This window comes from Canis aureus, chromosome 16 (assembly GCF_053574225.1).
Source record: "Canis aureus isolate CA01 chromosome 16, VMU_Caureus_v.1.0, whole genome shotgun sequence".
NCBI lineage: Eukaryota > Metazoa > Chordata > Mammalia > Carnivora > Canidae > Canis > Canis aureus.
The window spans coordinates 62889306-62906373 of record NC_135626.1 but is presented as its reverse complement, the minus strand read 5'-3'; the positions used below and the strand labels follow the sequence as shown (position 1 = coordinate 62906373).

General features: G+C 61.9%; 3 protein-coding genes across 6 annotated transcripts in view; 2 read left to right on the top strand and 1 right to left on the bottom strand.

The window, feature by feature from the left end:
• The first annotated feature begins 1255 nt into the window (after window positions 1-1255).
• On the top strand, window positions 1256-4337 carry PDE6G (phosphodiesterase 6G). 2 transcript variants are annotated; one of them, XM_077854609.1, is made up of 4 exons: window positions 1256-1560; window positions 2808-3085; window positions 3374-3414; window positions 3763-4337. In XM_077854609.1, the coding sequence occupies exons 2-4, from the start codon at window positions 2940-2942 to the stop codon at window positions 3837-3839; spliced, it is 264 nt and encodes an 87-aa protein (XP_077710735.1). In that variant the 5' UTR covers window positions 1256-1560; window positions 2808-2939; the 3' UTR covers window positions 3840-4337. The 2 variants fall into 2 exon arrangements, with proteins under 2 accessions (XP_077710735.1, XP_077710734.1); XM_077854608.1 differs by lacking the exon at window positions 1256-1560 and having other exon boundaries at window positions 2557-3085.
• Window positions 4338-5384: 1047 nt separating this feature from the next.
• TSPAN10 (tetraspanin 10) lies at window positions 5385-7861 on the bottom strand. Its single transcript, XM_077850484.1, has 2 exons — window positions 6994-7861; window positions 5385-5973 (listed from the first exon to the last, which is right to left on the bottom strand). The coding sequence occupies exons 1-2, from the start codon at window positions 7614-7616 to the stop codon at window positions 5616-5618; spliced, it is 981 nt and encodes a 326-aa protein (XP_077706610.1). The 5' UTR covers window positions 7617-7861; the 3' UTR covers window positions 5385-5615.
• Window positions 7862-14729: 6868 nt separating this feature from the next.
• Window positions 14730-17068, top strand: part of NPLOC4 (NPL4 homolog, ubiquitin recognition factor) — a 65852-nt gene continuing 63513 nt past the window's right edge. For 2 of the 3 annotated variants that reach the window (XM_077854592.1, XM_077854591.1), the window contains exon 1: window positions 14730-14881. In XM_077854592.1, the coding sequence (XP_077710718.1) occupies window positions 14867-14881 (15 nt within the window). In that variant the 5' untranslated portion in view covers window positions 14730-14866. The remainder of the gene's footprint in view (window positions 14882-17068) is intronic. The other variant, XM_077854590.1, reaches the window with a different exon arrangement.

The following is a 17068-nucleotide window of genomic DNA, read 5'->3' as shown; positions in this document are numbered from 1 at the left end:
GACACAGGCAGAGGGAGAGGCAGGCTCCCTGCAGGGAACCCGATGTGGGACTCGATCCCAGGTCTCCAGGACCACGCCCTGGGCTGAAGGTGGTGCTAAACCGCTGAGCCACCCGGGCTGCCGGAGAAATCTGGTTTATGGTGACACAGCTCTATTAGGCTGTATCTCAGAGAGCTGCCCGTTTAACCCATTCTCCTACAAGTTCGAAAATGTCCCAGAAAGAGAAAGACTTTCCCCAGAGACAGCAGCACAGCAATGCGTGGTGGGCTCCGAGGCTCCACGAGGCCGTGGCTTACATCCGAGACGCAGAGGTTTTTTTGTACGCACCTGTGCGTGTGTGCAGGTGCACATCTGGAGGATCCCACTAAATTAGCCCCACTGCAGAGAGCAAGCGTCACAGCGGAGTGCTGTGCGGTGTGAGATGTCTCCAGAGGGCAGCCACCTTGTCCTTGCAGCCAGGTGAGCTCGTCCGACACGTAGCACACGGGAGTCGGGGATGCCCGAGGTGCCAGCTCCAGGCTCGCCCAGAATCACCCAGGTGTGGGTCTTGTCTGTTCATTCATTTGTGTCACGGGCCTGGTTGACCACCTGTGTCGTGTCTGGCGCTGGGCTAGAAGCTGGGGTCTACTGGAAACGGCTGCTGCGTGCTGCTCTGACGTGGAAGACAGGTCAACACGAGCGTCATCCAGGTGTACAACTGTAAACGTGAAGGACTTGTAGCCTCCATGAGTCCCTATGAAATAGGCATCCTGGTCTATCCTGAGGGGTTGCCCTGAGGAAGTGACCCCTGGGCAGCGCTCTTGAGGCCCCAGGAAGAGGCAATGAGACAGGTACACGGTGCAGCAGATGCAAAGATCCTTTTTTTTTTTTTTAATTTTTATTTATTTATGATAGGCACACAGTGAGAGAGAGAGGCAGAGACACAGGCAGAGGGAGAAGCAGGCTCCATGCACCGGGAGCCCGACGTGGGATTCAATCCTGGGTCTCCAGGATCACGCTCTGGGCCAAAGGCAGGCACTAAACCACTGCGCCACCCAGGGATCCCAGATGCAAAGATCCTGCGGTGGAAAAGGGGCTGGGAGCATATAGAGTGAGGTGAGAGAGAGAAGGTGAGCCCAAAAGAGTAGATAGTGGCCTGACTACACAGGACGCTGGGGGCTGTGAAGACAGGTTTTTTGAAGGTCAGAGGACAAAGTGGGGGGGAGGGGGTCCCAAGACAACAGCCAGCTCAGTTTGTTCTTTGCTTTGAAGACAAGCAGCTTTAACAGAGTCTTGCCCTTCTCCGGTGGTTGTGATGGCACAGCCCATCCCTGTCCTGACCCCGTCCCACCTCATCGTTCCTTCGAGCACTTGACTGCACCCGGGCCCCTTCCCTTGTCTCCTAAATCCTCCGTGGTGATGCCCTCACCCTCCTGAGTGGCCCCGGACAATCTCATTAGTATAGGGTCAGGGGACAATCCTAATCAGCTTACCCAGAAGGTGGATAAATGGCCAGCCGGCACCCTGCTGGGGGATACCTGGCCACTCACACCCGTGACCCTGAGACCTGCCCAGGGCTTGGTGAGTAGTGACCTTCCCCAGTGGCCTGTCTTGGCTGCCACTTACCCGAGGCTCAGCGGGCGGGGAGTTGGCGGGCGTTTCGCTGCCACACTGAGGTCTGTCCTATCCAGAGAGGCTCCCAGCCAGTCACCTTCGGCTCCCCTGTATCAGGTGATGGTTGCAGGCAGTCCCCAGGGCCACCCTCTCAGCTAACCCGAGTGGGCATCGGCCGCAGACTGGACTGGGGCTGGGGCAGCTGGGAGAGCTTGGATGGTGGTTTGCACGAGGCCGGCATCTGAGAGTAGCCGTCCTGTATGGGTTGGGGTGTGCACACCGGGCCCACGGCCTGGGGCAGGTGGAGGGGTCCGGCTGGGCCTACACCACCTGGGCTGGGGACGTGGGCGTCAGGGGCCAGAGCAGCCGGGACCACCAGGCCTGCTGCTGGCCGCCGTGGACCCCGTGCACCTCCTGGGCTGGTGCAGGTTCTGGCCCAGAGGACACATCCCAGGGAGGAAGGGTCATGTGGGGTGCAGCCTTCCCCCGGTGGGACCACCTGTCCTCGCCCACCCGTTGGTCCCAGCCCTGATGCTGTAGCCAGCAGCTGGTGGTGGCCCGAGGCTGCGCTCAGGCACTGCAGAGGGGGCCCAAGGGGGGTGGTGCCTGGGCATCTGGCGCGAGGGGCTCCTGTCTGTGTCATGAGCTACCCCCGGAACTTTCTAGGCTCACAGCGGCCCTGAGAGATTAGAGTCACCCTCTGGTGCTAATAGGCTTAGGGGAAGCCGAGTTGCCCTTGAGCAGGGTCAGTGGGGCTTAGGGTGTCCAGGGAGAGGCAGAGGGGAGGTCACCCTGTGCAGCGGGTTCAGGGACACCCGCAGCTGACACACTGCTGCCCAAGGCAGTGTCTGAGCCAGTGAGTGGCCAGCGGATTTGCCAGGAGAGGGAAGAGACTGCGGGGTGGGGGTGGGGAGACGGTTGCTCAGCTCAGCTCGGGACTGGTTCCCAGACAGGCCCCTCCCTGCCCAGCACCCTGCCCTCCAATTCTCCCTTGACTGTTACTGGCACTGCTTGGTGCCCGGCCACCAGGAATGACACTGGGTGTCCCTGCCCCCAGGGATTGCGGTGGGTGGGAACGCAGAAGGGGAGACTCCCGAGGGGGTGCAGCTGGGGGCCTCATTCCCCCTGCCTGACCCCAGGTGGAGCCCCACGTGGAGTTGGCTGGCTGCTCCTGCTGGGGTCATGCTCAGGGCCCCCTGGGTCTCCTGTTCCAGGACTTCCTCTGTTCATCTGGTTGAGACCTGCAAGGGGGGCAGCCGCAGGGGGGCTGACTGGTGTGCCCCCAGCCCACAGCGTGAGGGAGTCTAGAAGCCAGACGTCGCCGTGGGTTCTCTGCCAACCTGGCCATGAACCTGGAGCCACCGAAGGCCGAGATCCGGTCGGCCACCAGGGTGATTGGGGGGCCCGTCACTCCCAGAAAAGGGCCCCCCAAATTTAAGCAGCGGCAAACCAGGCAGTTCAAGAGCAAGCCCCCCAAGAAAGGCGTCCAAGGGTAAGCAGAGCTGGCGGAGGGGCCCAGCCGCAGGCTACACAGGAATTGGGGGGGGCGGCCACCCTTTCCTGGCTGAGGTCGGTCCCACCATCCTACTAGGCTGTGGTGGTGCCCCTCATTCCTCAGCATGGAGGTGGGAGGGCTCGGGGCCCCCTGGCACTGTCCCCCTGAGGACCACACTCACTGCCCCTTAGTGACTGGGCCACAGCCCCCGCACCAGCCTGTGTCCCCGCATGCACCCCCACTCCCCTCCTCCTGGCCACTGGCCCTGACCACTCTGTCCTGCAGGTTTGGGGACGACATCCCTGGAATGGAAGGCCTGGGGACAGGTATGACGGCATCTAGGGTCTTCCCAGATCCCCCAACTCTCCCGCGGGCCGTGGGCCTGGGGCCCTGTGCTCCCTGTGCTGTCTCCAGCCGGAGCTTACCTAGGGCATCGCCCCAAGCCTGTCTGTCCTCTGCCCCAACCCCGAGCTTTAGCCTCACCGAGGGGCTGCTCCTTTCAGTGGGTTCGCCGGGTACTTGGAGGTGCCGGAGAGCACCGAGGGGCCCTCGCTGTCCTCTCACCTCCCTGGCGTGCTGTACCCGTACGCTTCCCTCGACACCCTGGGAAGAGGACCTCTGGGCGTGGACAACAGGGCCACGACCCCCCTGATGCCCTGTCCCTTCTCCTGCAGACATCACGGTCATCTGCCCTTGGGAGGCCTTCAACCACCTGGAGCTGCACGAACTGGCCCAGTACGGCATCATCTAGCGCCAGAGCCTGACCCAGAGGCTTGGGGCCAGGGTCCCTGCCGCCCACTCCGCCCCCTGCTCCGGGTGCCTGCGAGGAGGCCGGCCCCCCCCGCGGTGTCCAGATGGCCCAGTGTGTGTCTGGAGACCCTCGCAGGGTGGCAGCCTCAGCCCCCAGACGCCCATTACCAGAAGCCCACCAGCTCCCTGCAGGACCCCTCGGGCCCTGCTTCACTTCCACAAACACCGGCCCACAGACCTTCTCTTAGGGCAGGAAGGCCAGGCAGGTGTCCCAGGAATGTGCATCACACCCCGCTCCCCTCCTTTGGTCTAGTGACGAGGACGAGCCCCCCTCACTAGTCTTCCCAGCTGGCGCCCTTGAGCTGAGTGGGCAAGGGGGGGGTCCCCGGCGGCCTCAGAGCAGCAGCCCTCTGAAGCCAACACAGCAGCAGGAAGCATCCTGTCCAGCATTGCCCATGCTTGCTGTCCCTGTTTCAGAGTAAAGTTAGTGTGGCCCCCACTCACTTGTCTGGAGTGTGTAGGGGGGCAGGGCTGGAGGGTGCAGGTCTGTATGGATGAAGGTGCTGGGGGCAGCGGGGCCCTGGCCAGGCCATGAAGGAGGGAGACCCATTAGATGCAGAGCCTGGCCGGTGGGGGTCGGGGGGTGGTGGGGGTCAGGGGCCGGGAGTCGGGGGCTGGGCAGCACTGGTGAGGCTGGGAGGAGGAGAGCGCAGCCCTGCCGCCCAGGTGAGGGGACAGGTGCAGGGAGAGTGGGCAGTCAGCCGAGTGGCCCAGCCAGCCCGTCCTTGGATGTCCACTGCGGCTGGACAGGTGCCCACCAGTGACCCCGCAGTCCCCCCCCACCCGGACGCCGCACCCTGGGGAATCGGGCACACCTGCACGCACAGGCCTAGTAAAACTGTCCCCAGCAGCAGTTGCCACCTGGAAGCCACCCAAGTGTGTGTCCACATAGACCAGGGGCATTTGTGGGGTGTCTTCATCCCACAGGGACCAGATGGTGATTCTTGGCAAGGGCTCTCTGTGATCCCATTTATGTGAAAGCCAGAAAAACTCACGGTAACTGAAGGCGCTGAAGGCCAGCCTGGGTGGCCACAGGGAGGAGGGAGAGCAGCCCGCTGCCGTGGGCCCCTGACCCTGCCTCGGGTCCCCGTGTTCACGTCGGGAAGAGTCCCCACGCTGCCCGCTTGAGACTGGTGCCATTTACCGTATGAGCCATGCATCTCACGAAAGTTTATTCCCGCCTGGGTCTTGCTTCCGGCCACCACAGTGGACGGGAAAGGGCCGGCCGGTGGTAGGGGAGTGGGGCCACAGGGCTGGGCCTCAGCGGCAGGCATCTGGGGGGCTTAGAGCCTTGGGCGGGGGTTGGAGGTGACGGTCAGGGCAGAGAGGTGGAGGCCTGATGGAGTTCCATCCAGTCTTGGCAGGCGCGAGCCCTCCCCACTGGCCAGGCCCCTCATCCAAGCAGCCGGGGGGGGGGGGGGGGGGGGGGGGGGGGGGCAGACTCTGCTTACACAGGCCTCGGGCGGTGTGGGCGGGGTGGGGTGGGGCGGGGGGCCATGCCTGGCTCAGGGGCTGAGGACAAAAGTCTCCAAAAGAGTGTGACATCAAGTGGTGGCAGGGGGCTCGCCCTAGCAGGGTTGAGGGAACAGGGAAGGAGGTGGACATGGGGCGGGAGGCACAGCAGGTGGAGGAGACCAGGGGTCTGGGCCATGCATGGTGACTCGATGCCTTTCCTGGGTGTCCTGCTGGGCTGTGAGCCCTGGGCCAGCCGGGCCACTTAGGCAGGGGGCCTCTCCCTGGGTGCCCCCGTCCCCGCGGTTCTGGAGCTCTGCAGCAGCCCCTTGCGAACCGCCAGGGCCCTCAGCAGCCCGGCGGCCAACAGGAGCTCGGCCCCCTGGACTGCGACGACTGCGATCGCATAGACGCCAGTGGCCCGGAGGCTCCTGCGGAGCCACCCTCGCAGCAGGGGGCCACAGCCCTGCAGATGCACCACCCTCTGAGCGGCCTCCTCATCCAGGCCCAGAGCTCCGAGGCCACACGGGTCGCTGACGGCCGCCGCATCTTCCCTGGGGCGGATGCAGCAGGAGGCGGGAAGGCTGCAGGCCTGGGCTCCCGGGGAGCTGCAGTTAAAGTGCCTGTGAGGGCACAGGGGCCTCAGACTGCGGGCGGGGCCCACGGTGCGGGGCCCGGTGCCAAGGCGGGTGCCCCTTACCTGCCCTTCAAACCGCCGCGGCCGCACACTCACATGCGCGCACGCGGGCTTGTGCACTCGATGCCCCGCTTCCTACGGTTTGTCCTGCACGCGGCGGCCTCTGCACACGCAGGCTCGCCCCCGCCCAACCTCACACACAAGCTCTCGTCTCCCGGAAGAGTGGGCCCCGCCAAGCAAGGACCCTTCCTGACACCACGGGGGCTGCCACAGTCCAGTCACACACGGCCCACCAACGAGAAGGCCACGTGGATGCTTCTAGAATGCCTGGCACTTTTTAGTTGGGTACTGGTGGCTGGTTCTCAGGTGTCTATATGACTCCACTACTCATGTCAGTTGTCCTCAAGCAGAATGTAAAAACATACCGTGCCATGTTCCTAAATAGACAATGCTTACAGACACACAGACGGAGACACGACACAGACACATGTACAGACACACACACACACAAACACGTATGCAGACACAGACCTAGACACACACACATGCACACACACAGACACATGCATAGACACACAGACATGTGCACAAGAGACACATGCACACGCAAGATGCACACACATGCACAGATACACGCATGCACACAACAGACACACACCCACATGCACAGACACACGCCGTGGAGGGAGACCTGTGGAGTCCACAGCGATGTCCCCAAGAGCCTAAGTTCACTTGACATTCAGACGTTTTGCATGACGACCTCACTGAAAGCACTCCTCACTTCCTAGTCTGCGGGCTCAGTCTCCCACTAAGATCCCTGTCCACCTGGTCCTGGTGAAAACCCGAGGCGGGGTTTGGCCTGGGCCTGAGTGTGTGTATGTGCGTGTGTGCGCACACTCGTGTGCCAGCGACTGTATCCATGTGGGTGTACGCGGGTGTGGCCTGCTGACCACCAGGGACTGCCCCCTGCACCTGCCGCGCCTGCCCCGTGGCCTCTGGGACTCACAGGTTCCTTGTCCAGTCCTGGTAGGAAGACACCCCACAGCACTGCAGCCCACGCTGCACCTGGTCGATGAGGAAGTGCAGGTCGGGGTCATCCTGATAGTGGGCGACGGCCGCACGCAGGGTGTACTCCAGGCCGTCCTGCAGTGGGCCCCACAGGGCCACCAGCAGGGCACCCAGCACAGCTTCCAGCAGCAGGAAGGCGAGGAGACCCCCAGAGAAGCAGTGCAGCAGGCAGGCGTTCTCACAGAGGGCACCCAGGCAGCCTGCCAGGCTCACTGCGCCGACTGCCAGCCCCCCCAGCGCCAGCCCCAGCATGGGGTCTCTGGGCAGGGCCACCCCACCACTCCCCAGGGGCCCCTTGACTGCCAAGCCCCAGAGCCCGATGGCCAGGGCCAGCAGACCAAGCAGAGAGAAGACAAAGTTGAACAGGAAGGTCAGGTACTTCAGGCAGCTGCTTCCCAAGGGGAGAGGGGAGGCCGGATCGCCCCCAGCCCGCCAGATCTGGTCCTCTCGGGGTGCCGGCCCCGGGTGGTGTGAGGTGAGTGGGCTGCTCCCGGGGAGGGCCCAGCACCCAGCGCCCTGTGGAGGAACGAGGAACAGACAGGGAGACCTCAGGCGCAACATGATACTTGACAGGCAGGTGACCTGCTGGTGGCCAGGTGTCGGGGCCTGGCAACAGGGAAGAGGCTCAGAGGCCCGGGGCGGCCGGGGAGGCTCCAGCGGGCGTGTCCCATGCAGCCAGGCGCCAGAAGGCCCGTTCACGGTGGACGCCAAGCAAGGCGATCCTGGGCAGCAGGTGTCCGCGAGCACACGCCCGTCCCTTCTGCCCTCTGAGCGCGGAGGCCGTGGGCCCCAGGCACGTGGCAGCCAGAGCATCAGTCCAGGGGGGCTTCCCCACCCCGCCAGTCCAGGGGGACTCCCCCACCCCACCACGAAGGGCTGGCCCCGGGGACGGCGCCGTGTACATCCCCCGTCAGGCCAGCCAGCGGCCAGGACCCCTCCGTCGGCGCCACGCTCTGAGCGCCGAGCTGCACGTACGGCTGCACCCGCCGGGCTCGCAGGGCAGCTGGAAGGGGCCCGGGCTGGCCCTGAGCAGGACCCCCGGCCGCGCCCGGCCGCGCTGGTTGTACCAAGTGTGGGGAGTAGAGGAGGGCCGCCTGCGGAGGAGCAGCCCACGGCGGGGATCTGCGGAAGCCGCGAGAAAGTCTGCCCGCTTGGGCCCTTCATGGTCAATCTCAATTTCAAATCCCCCCCACCCCCTCCCAGCCCTCGGAGACTTCCGTTGTCCCCCTGCAGGGAGGAGAGGCATGGCTGCCCCAGAAATCTGGGAGATCTAGGCTGCTGTGGCCCCACCTCGGGCAGGGCTTCCACGCCAAGCCAGCTGACCAGCAGCGAGCCTCCTGCACCCCCGGCCCCCTCCGCCTGGAATCCTCTTCACTGGGCACCTGGAGCACAGGAGGATTCCCCCCCGCCCAGACCCCAACGGGCAGGAGGAGCACAAGGCCAGGCCGCTGGTGCCAGCCCAGCCTGGGCGGGGGAGGTGGGGAGGGCAGGGGGGCCTTCAGCACCGAGCAGAGCCCTCCAGTCCACAAGCAGCAGCGGGGGCTGGGCAGGACAGGTGGAGGCCCCGAAGGCCCCAAGGGGCACCGCCCACTGGCCATGTGCTGCCCTCCGCACGTCTCCCCCCCCCCCCCCCCCGGGAGCCCAGGGGCCAGGGTAGGAAACGGTTCAGAACTGCAGCAAGGTGCTGGGTGAGGATAAGGCACCTGGCCAGTAAAACCCCCATCCTGATGTCAGCTCCTCTGGGTGTCCACCTACCGGCTAGCTCCAGCCCTCGGCCAGGCTCAGGGTGGGACCCGGGGCCAGGGTCCTCTGAGGCGGAGACATTCCCAATGGGGGGTGGAGGCCCCCAGGGCACTGGCTTACCTGGGACAGCAGGGGGCTCCTTTCCCCGCCCTCCATCCTCCACCAGGACAGGTGTGCTGTCCCCGCCCCTGGTGTCTCCAGCTGCACGTTGCCCGTTCCCCCGGCCGCCCTGTTGAGCTGTGCGTCCCAGGGCCGCCGGGCTGTGAGCTGAAGCTGGGCGCCACAGTCACGACCCGATCATGTGAGGCATCACGTTTTAGGGCTTAGGACAGCTTCTGCTTGTTGAGACGCAGCCCATCCTTCTTCTTAAGCGCAGATTGCAGCCTTGCTGTGGATTCCCTGAAGCCCTGTGCAGGCATGACGGGGGTGGGGTCCCCCGTCACCTGGTGGCCGCCACTGCAGGGCCCCAGTGTGGGCCTCAGCCTGGCAGGTCCAGCGTCCGCTCCATCAGCTCACCCCTGAGAGCCAGATCACAGAAATAATCCTGGGAGACCCGCCAACAGTTAAACGCCAGTTACCCCCAGCTTATTCCCTGTAAGAATGAGACAGGGTCCACTGGCCAGATCACATCCTTCCTGGTTTTGAGGTACGCGGGCTCCTCCCTCCTTCCAAGCTTCTCTTCTCAGGGGCAGGACTTGGTCACAACCATCGTCACGTGTCCTAGCGCTTGAAGGCTCCGGGCCACGCAGCTGCCCCGCACACAGGGCTGCTCAAGGCTCTGTGACCCTGTCCTGTCCTCTCTCCTTGGCTTGGACGGCGGTGGGAGGGAAGGTTCCGAGCAGATCCCCACCCACGCCAGGGCTCGAACACAGGGGCACATACTTCTCCATGCCTCCCTCGTTGCTTTGGGAGGTGGGAGGTTGACACGAATGGCAGTCATTGGCTTGCGGGGCTATTTGGAGGTCGCAGAGGGACCCTCCACACGTTTTCATGGCAGGAGAAAGGGGGAACCTCCCGCGCGATGCCACGTGCCCAGTCTGCCTTCGCCATCTTCTCCCCCTGGTGCTTCTTCTGTTTGACATTCGAGCCCCAGGCACTTCCCCACTTGACCCTCCACCTTACAATCCAGCCTCACGGGCTGCTTGCTGGCTCTCACGCCCTCGACCTTGTTCGTCCCCCGAAATCTCCTCCCTGTGTCCAGTTCCAGATCACATCCTGCCCAGCAAGCAGGGGCCTCCCCTCTTCCCCGGGGCTTTTGGGACACGACTTACCATATTTTGTGATGATTTGTGATTTGCGTTCTTGCTTCATGCCCCTGCCCCCTGCCCCAGCTTCCCACGTGACAACCACCCAACGGGGCCCAGCCTCAATTCCTGACCCGCAGGACCGGGGTGGGTGGGTAGTAACTGGTCATTGTGTTAAGTCACTAAGTTTTGGAGGAGCTCACTTCACAGACTTATGGTGACAACGGATTTACAATAGACGTACGATTATACAATAGATGACGGACAGTGGATCACTGATCTATGTCAGGGAGCGTGCTGAGCCACGGCCAAAGACCCTAGTCAGCAGGAGCTTACCTCGGGTGAAGAGGAAGTCATCAAGGGAGCCAACAAAGACGTGAATATATGTGATTTTTTATGGTGGTCAGAGCTGGGAAGCCAGCAAAGGAGGGTGAAGAGTTGGCTGCGCCCCAAAGACATGAAAACGGGGACTCAAGTACATAGATGCACATGTTCATGGCAGCGTTATCCACAATTGCCAAAAGGTGGCAAGCACCTGATGTCAATCCACAAAGGATGGAAAGTCAAAATGTGCTCTATCCACCCAGTGGAATGATTCCAGCCATCGAAAGGCGCTCTGACAGCTGCCACGCCGCCGTGGATGGGAAACCGTCAGGCAGTGAAAGAAGCCAGCCGTCAAGTCCACGTCCCTATCATTCTGCTGACGTGAGATGCTCAGAGTAAGTAAATCTGTAGACGGACGAGGATGGGTGGGTGCCGGGCCCTGGGGGCGGTGCTGAATGGGGGTGGGGTGTCCCTCGGGGGGTGAGGGGAACGAATGTTTGGGAAGTAGATACAGGAGGTGCTTGCACGACACCGACATCGTGACAGCACCAAATGCCACTGAATTCAAAGATGGCTGGCCGCATGCTGCGTGGGGTTGATGTTAATTAAATAAAAGAGGAAAGGGAGAGATGGGAAAGGTTTCTGGCAGCCTCCGCTCGCCTGTCCACGGAAGCGGCCCACCCGGACCCCTGGGTGCCTGCCCCCAGCTCCACCGCCAGGGTCTCGGGTGACGCCAGTCACCTCTCCAGCTCTGCTCGCTCCTGTCCTGACACTGGGCGACACCGAATCAAACTACAGCCCCCACCCCGCCGAGGGGCTGGACTGATTCCCTTGCACCCACATGTTGAGGCCCCAAACCCCAGAACCTCAGAAGGTGACTTGGAGAGCAGCCCTTCAAGAGGTCACCAACTTCAAACGAGGCCAGAGGAAACTGGGCCGCACTGGCAGATGCCAGGGACACTTGAGATGCTCGGGCGCAGCGGCCTGTGGCCCAGGGGAGCGCCCCCTGAGAGTCCCAGCTGCCTGTCACCGTGCTCGCAATTTCCAGTCTCCAGAACCCAGAGAAGAGAAATAAATCTCCACTCTGGAGCCTGTGGGATTGTGCAGTGGCCGTCCTAGCAGCTCGGCCGCTGATGCAACGTCAGCAGAGTCAGCGGCAGAGCCTCCCGGTACCAAGAAGGGCTGAAGAGGTGAGCGGGGGACCTGTCACCGTGCAAGCTCACTCCTGGGGGCGCCAGGAGACCTCACGTAGAAGACGGGGTCTTGCCCTCTGTAGGATGGACATGTTTGTTTGTTTTTTAAAGTGTTTTTTTAAAAAAATTTTCATTTATTTATGATAGTCACACAGAGAGAGAGAGAGAGAGAGAGAGAGAGAGAGGCAGAGACATAGGCAGAGGGAGAAGCAGGCTCCATGCAGGGAGCCCGATGTGGGATTCAATCCCGGGTCTCCAGGATCACGCCCCGGGTCAAAGGCAGGGACTAAACCGCTGCGCCACCCAGGGATCCCATGATGGACATGTTTGGGTAGAAGAGAAGCAGCGAGACCAGAGGCCGCTCTGTAAAGGAAGAGGGGGAAAGCGACAGTGGAAGGATGTGTGTCGGCCAGTCGGAGGCCGGTGTCCCGGTCTTGCAGGGAACCCTGCGTGCGGCTGGGTCTCGCTGCCTCCTCAGCAACCCCCCCCACCCGGCCTCTCTTCCTGCCTCTCCCTGGTCTCCTGTCCCTCCAGCCTCCAGAGAATCTGTCTGAAACACAACGGAGAGCCTCCTTTGCGTCACCCCTCCAAAGGCCTTCAAATATGACACACTGAGACTAGCGCCCAGAGGCCTTTCCACGACCCGCCCGGTTCTTGGGCCCAGTCCCCCGCTGCCCTCTGCACACCTTGCTGTTCTTGGAGAACCCAGTGCTTCCCGGGCCCCAGGACTTTGCAGATGCTTCCCTCTCGTCCTGTGTCACTCTTCTGGGACTTGCTCACACTTCACGTCCTCAGAGAGATCTTTCTTGACCGTCTTATTTAAAATTAAAATAGCCTCTGTCACCCTCTGTCCCCTCTGCTGCAGCGGTTGCCGGCGACCAGACGTTGCACACTTACACGTTTCATGTGTTTACACATAGATTCCACTGGGGCAGGGGCTCCCCCGTTCCTGTTCCATCCCCAGCATTCGCCCCCACACCTACATAGACTAGCAAATATTGGAGGATGGGCTGAGGAGGCACATGACCTCTTCCCTAAAACTGAGGTCACAGAACATGTCATGTTGTGAACACTGATATTGTCAAACGGTAGGAGGATGGAGAGGAAATGAGGGTGATAAGGTCCTAACTTTTGTGGCACACGAGATACACAAAGGCAGCTGGAGGGGAGCCCTGGGGTTAAAACACATAGACTGGGCAGGGAGGGGGTGGGGGCTCGGCGGGTTAGCGCCGCCTTCAGCCCAGGGCCTGATCCTGGAGACCCGGGATCAAGTCCCACGTCGGGCTCCCTGTGTGGAGCCTGCTTCTCCCTCTGCTTGTGTCTCTGCCTCTGTCTCTCATGAATAAATAAATAAAATCTTAAAAAAAAAAAAACACATAGACTTTGGCCCCTTGGACATTTCGGTGGCTTTCCCCCACAGTCATGGACAAGGTCACAGAACCTCGCAGGGCCTGGAGCAGGAGCAGGGATGACAACTAGCCGGACCCAAGCAGGAGGCCTGCGGGTGGGCTGGTGGCCCGTGAGCCACGACAGTGTTTTGTAGGACATTACGTCTCTGTGGCCAGGGAACATTGCCCTGAAATGCAGTATTTATTTATTATTTATTTATTTATTTATTAAAAGACTTTATCCATTTATGAGAGACAGAGAGAGAGGCAGAGACCCAGGCAGAGGGAGAAGCAGGCTCCATGCGGGGAGCCCGATGTGGGACTGGATCCCGGGACCAGGATCATACCCTTAGCCAAAGGCAGCCGCTCAACCACTGAGCCTCCCAGGCGTCCCTCTTTATTTATTTTTTAAATATTTTATTTATTTGAGATAGAGAGGGGAGCTTGAGAGAGCACAGGGGCAAGGGAGAGGGAGAAGCAGATTCCGTGCTGGGGAGGGAGCCCCAGGACCCCGAGATTATGACCTGAGCTGAAGGCCCACACACAACCTCTAAAATGCAGCTAAATTCAGTTTTCCTGCCTTGCCTGGATTTTCATAAACAATGTCATATTCCCTGGGGTACTCCCTCCTCTCTCCATCTGCCCCCCCAACCGACTGGTCTCCTACTCAGTCTGCCCCCCCCCTCCCCAACCCCAACCTCCTCCATCCCCCCACACCTCCCCATCTACTCCCCATCCCTCTGCTGGCCTCTCCAGTCTGGTCCCCACCCCGTCTCCTCCCCTCCCCCATCTGCCTCCCACCCCTCTCTATCTGCTCCTCCCTCCTTCCTCCCATCCCCACCCACCAGTCTGGTCTCCCAACCCCCTGTGCCCCCACCCCTCCCTAGCTGTACCTCCCTCCCTCTACTCCCCTCCTCCACCTGCCCACCCCTGTCTTCCCCCCCTTCTCTGCCTCCTCTCCCCCCATCTGCTCCTCTGCTGCCCTCCCTCTCGCTGCTCCTCCCCTGTCTGGTGTCCCGGCCCCTCCCGTCTGTTCCCCCCATCTGTCCCCCTAACTCTGTCTCTACTCTCCTTACCACCCCCGCCCCCGTCTGTCCCCCCCTCCCCCATTCCGTCTGCTCCCCGCCCCCCGCCTGGTCTCCCGCCCCCTGTCTGTCCCCCCCACTCGTCTACTCTCTCCTCTCCCCCCACCGTTGTCTGCCCCTCCCCTATCTGCCCCCCCACGCTGCTCATCACCCCCATCTCCCGCCCCCTCCCATCCGTTCCCCCGTCTGTCCCCCCCACTCGTGTCCCCCCACTCCGTCTACTCTCCCTTCCCCTTCTGCCCCTCCCCCGTCTGCACCCCCTGCTGCTCCCCCTCCCGTCTGCCCCTCGCCCGTCTGTCCTTCCCCCCCCATCTGTCCCCTCCCCTGTCTCTCGCCCTCTCCCGTCTGTCCCCCCTCCCTCTCCCGCCCGGTCTCCCCCCCGCCGTGTGCCCCTCCCCTGTCTGCCCCGCCTTGTCCTCCCCCGTGGTCTCCTGCCCCCCCCCCCCCGCGTCTGTCCCCCCCCCACTCCGTCTACTCTCTCCTCCCCCTCCCGCCCGGTCTCCTCCCGCCGTCTGCCCCTCCCCCACCGTCTGCCCCTCCCCGCCTGCTCCCCGCCCCCCCCGCGAGCTCGCGGCCGCCTGGTGTGCGCATGCGCGGGCCCTTGGAGCGCCGGAACTCGGGTTCGGGGCCGCGCAGCCGGCGGAGCGCGTTGGACGAGGCGCCGGACGTCGCGCGGTGGCGGCGGCGGCGGCGGCGGCGGCGGCGAAGCTGGAGCGGCGGTGGCGGCGGCGGCGGGAGGCCGGGGCTGAGGCCGGGGCCGGGGCTGCGAGGCCCGCGGGGCGGCAGGCGGCGGCGGCGGCCCGGGGCCCGAGCCCGGAGACGGGAGCGGCCGCCATGGCCGAGAGCATCGTGAGTGGGGCGGGAGCGGGGCGCCGGGATGAGGCAGCAGATTTACCGGCGCGGCCTGTGGGGCGGCGGCCCGCTCCCGCCTCCGCCCCCGCCCCCGGCCCCGGCCTCGGCCCCGCTCCCGGCCCGGCCGCGGCCCCTCCCGCCGCCCGGGCTCCTGCGGGCTCCTGCGGGCCGGGGGCGGGTCGGGGTCGGGCCGGGGTCGGGCCGGGGCTCGAGTCCCCGCGGGCAGCGCTGTGTCCACGGCCGAGCGGGCGCGGGGCTGGGGGACCGGGGCTGGGGCACCGGGGCTGGGGACCGGCCGCGACCCCTGTGCGGCTCGGAAGCTCGGACACTGACAGCTCCGTGTGCGCAGGGGGCACGTTCCGAGGGTTGACCTCGCTCCTCTCCCGGAGTTAGGGAGCGCCGTGCCCCCCCGCCCCCCCCAAGTGAAGTGAAGGAACTCAGCGAAAACGAGAAAACAAAACGCCGGACCAGAACAGTCCTGCGTTTACTTGTGGCAAGTTCCCTTTCACAAGGGAATGTGGCTGGGAAAGCCTCCGCACGGCCGTCGGACGGAATCTGGGCTGACGTCGAGGAGCTCCTGGGATTTGGGGGGGAGCACGGCAGGTGGCAAGTCACTCCCGCTTCGGGGCTCCCTCCTGGGGTCTCGAGCCCTCGGAATTTAAGGCCTTCCCGCTCCCTTCTCCCCTCCCCTCTTCCCCCCTCCCCCAGTCTCCAGGGGTCCTGGAGTCTCCTCCAAGTTCCCCAGCATTGACAGGACTAGAGGGAACAAATGGCCCAAGACAAACTTCAGAGAAAGTAGCTCCTTTTAGAATAAGATTTCCTTTTTTTTTTCTTTTTTAAAACACTTTATTTGTCTATTCATGAAAGGCAGAGAGAGGCAGAGACCCAGGCAGAGGGAGAAGCAGGCTCCATGCGGGGAACCCGACGTGGGACTCATCCAGGGACCCCGGGGTCACGCCCTGGGCCGAAGGCAGAGCCCAACCACTGAGCACCCCCCCCCCGCCCCCACCGGGGGGGGGGCCCTTTGCTGTAATACTTTTGATTCAAGTAGCCACAAACCAATGAGTTGTTTTAGAAAAGGCTGTTTTTCTGGTCCTAAGTATACAAGGCGAGGTGCTTACTGACAGCATTGGCTGTCCTCGAATTCTTCTGTAGGAGAGATTGTCTGCAGGTAACTGATTTTTATGGTGCCAAGAAGTATTCTGGGCTCATTTTCTTATAGGTAGCGAAACCCAAGTCACCAGGAGGCTGTGTGTCCGTGTTGCCAGGTCTTGGAGTGTTTTTTATACTGTAGCCCGTGTGTCAGACACCAGGCGAGAACTCACCTCAGTACAAACTATGTTTGTGGGTAGGTAAATCCTGGATTCAGTCGACAAACCAGGGCTGCTATGCCCTGGTGCAGATCCTCAAACAGGATGATTTCTTAAGCTTTAGAACCCTCCAGAAACCTGGGAAACCTGGACCTTTAACTCCTCAAGGAGTGGAGTGTCAGGCTCTTGTTCCCGAGTGAACAAGGGAACGGTCACAAAATCTCCCACAGAGAAGCCGAGCTCTCGTTAAACGTGCTGCAGTGTGGGACACAGATTTCAGAAATGGATTACTTGGCAAGTGCCCATGCTGTATGCAATGAAGACGTTTTTCTAGGTGTCGAATCCAGAGAGAAGGGTAAAAGAAGAATTTGTATTTGTATTCCTCACTGATGAGTGAGAAAGTTAAGGAGATGTAGTTAAGCAAAAAGAAGGGCAGCCCGGGTGGCTCAGCGGTTTAGCACCTGCCTTCAGCCCAGGGCGTGATCCTGGAGTCTTGGGATCAAGTCCTGCATCGGGCTCCCTGCATGGAGCCTGCTTCTCCCTCTACCTGTGTCTGTGCCTCTCTCTGTGCGTCTCTCATGATTAAATAAGTAAAATCTTAAAAAAAAAAAGGCAGAAAAGATACTTTATGCCTTAACAATTGGGATTTCTAAGGATTATTCAAAATAGAATCTTGAGAACAGTATCAGAGCAAAGCCTTTTCAGTCCAATGAAAGTTAGTAGAAAATGAGAAATTCAAACTAAGGAAAATCTAGATTAATCTTGTTTGATAAAAGCAGACAGTGGATCAAGAGCTATTGTGTGTCAGTGAAATTTTTTTTTTAGATTCTGTTCTTTTAAGGTTTTGTTTTTACATAATCTCTACATTCAACGT

Coding starts and splice junctions, on each gene's coding strand:
- PDE6G (XM_077854609.1), top strand. CDS start 2,940: ATGAACCTGGAGCCACCGAAGGCCGAGATCCGGTCGGCCACCAGGGTG. Junction 3,086..3,373: donor CCCAAGAAAGGCGTCCAAGG/GTAAGCAGAGCT, acceptor TCTGTCCTGCAG/GTTTGGGGACGACATCCCTG. Junction 3,415..3,762: donor AATGGAAGGCCTGGGGACAG/GTATGACGGCAT, acceptor CTTCTCCTGCAG/ACATCACGGTCATCTGCCCT.
- TSPAN10 (XM_077850484.1), bottom strand. CDS start 7,616: ATGTTGCGCCTGAGGTCTCCCTGTCTGTTCCTCGTTCCTCCACAGGGC. Junction 5,974..6,993: donor CAGGACTGGACAAGGAACCT/GTGAGTCCCAGA, acceptor GTGCCCTCACAG/GCACTTTAACTGCAGCTCCC.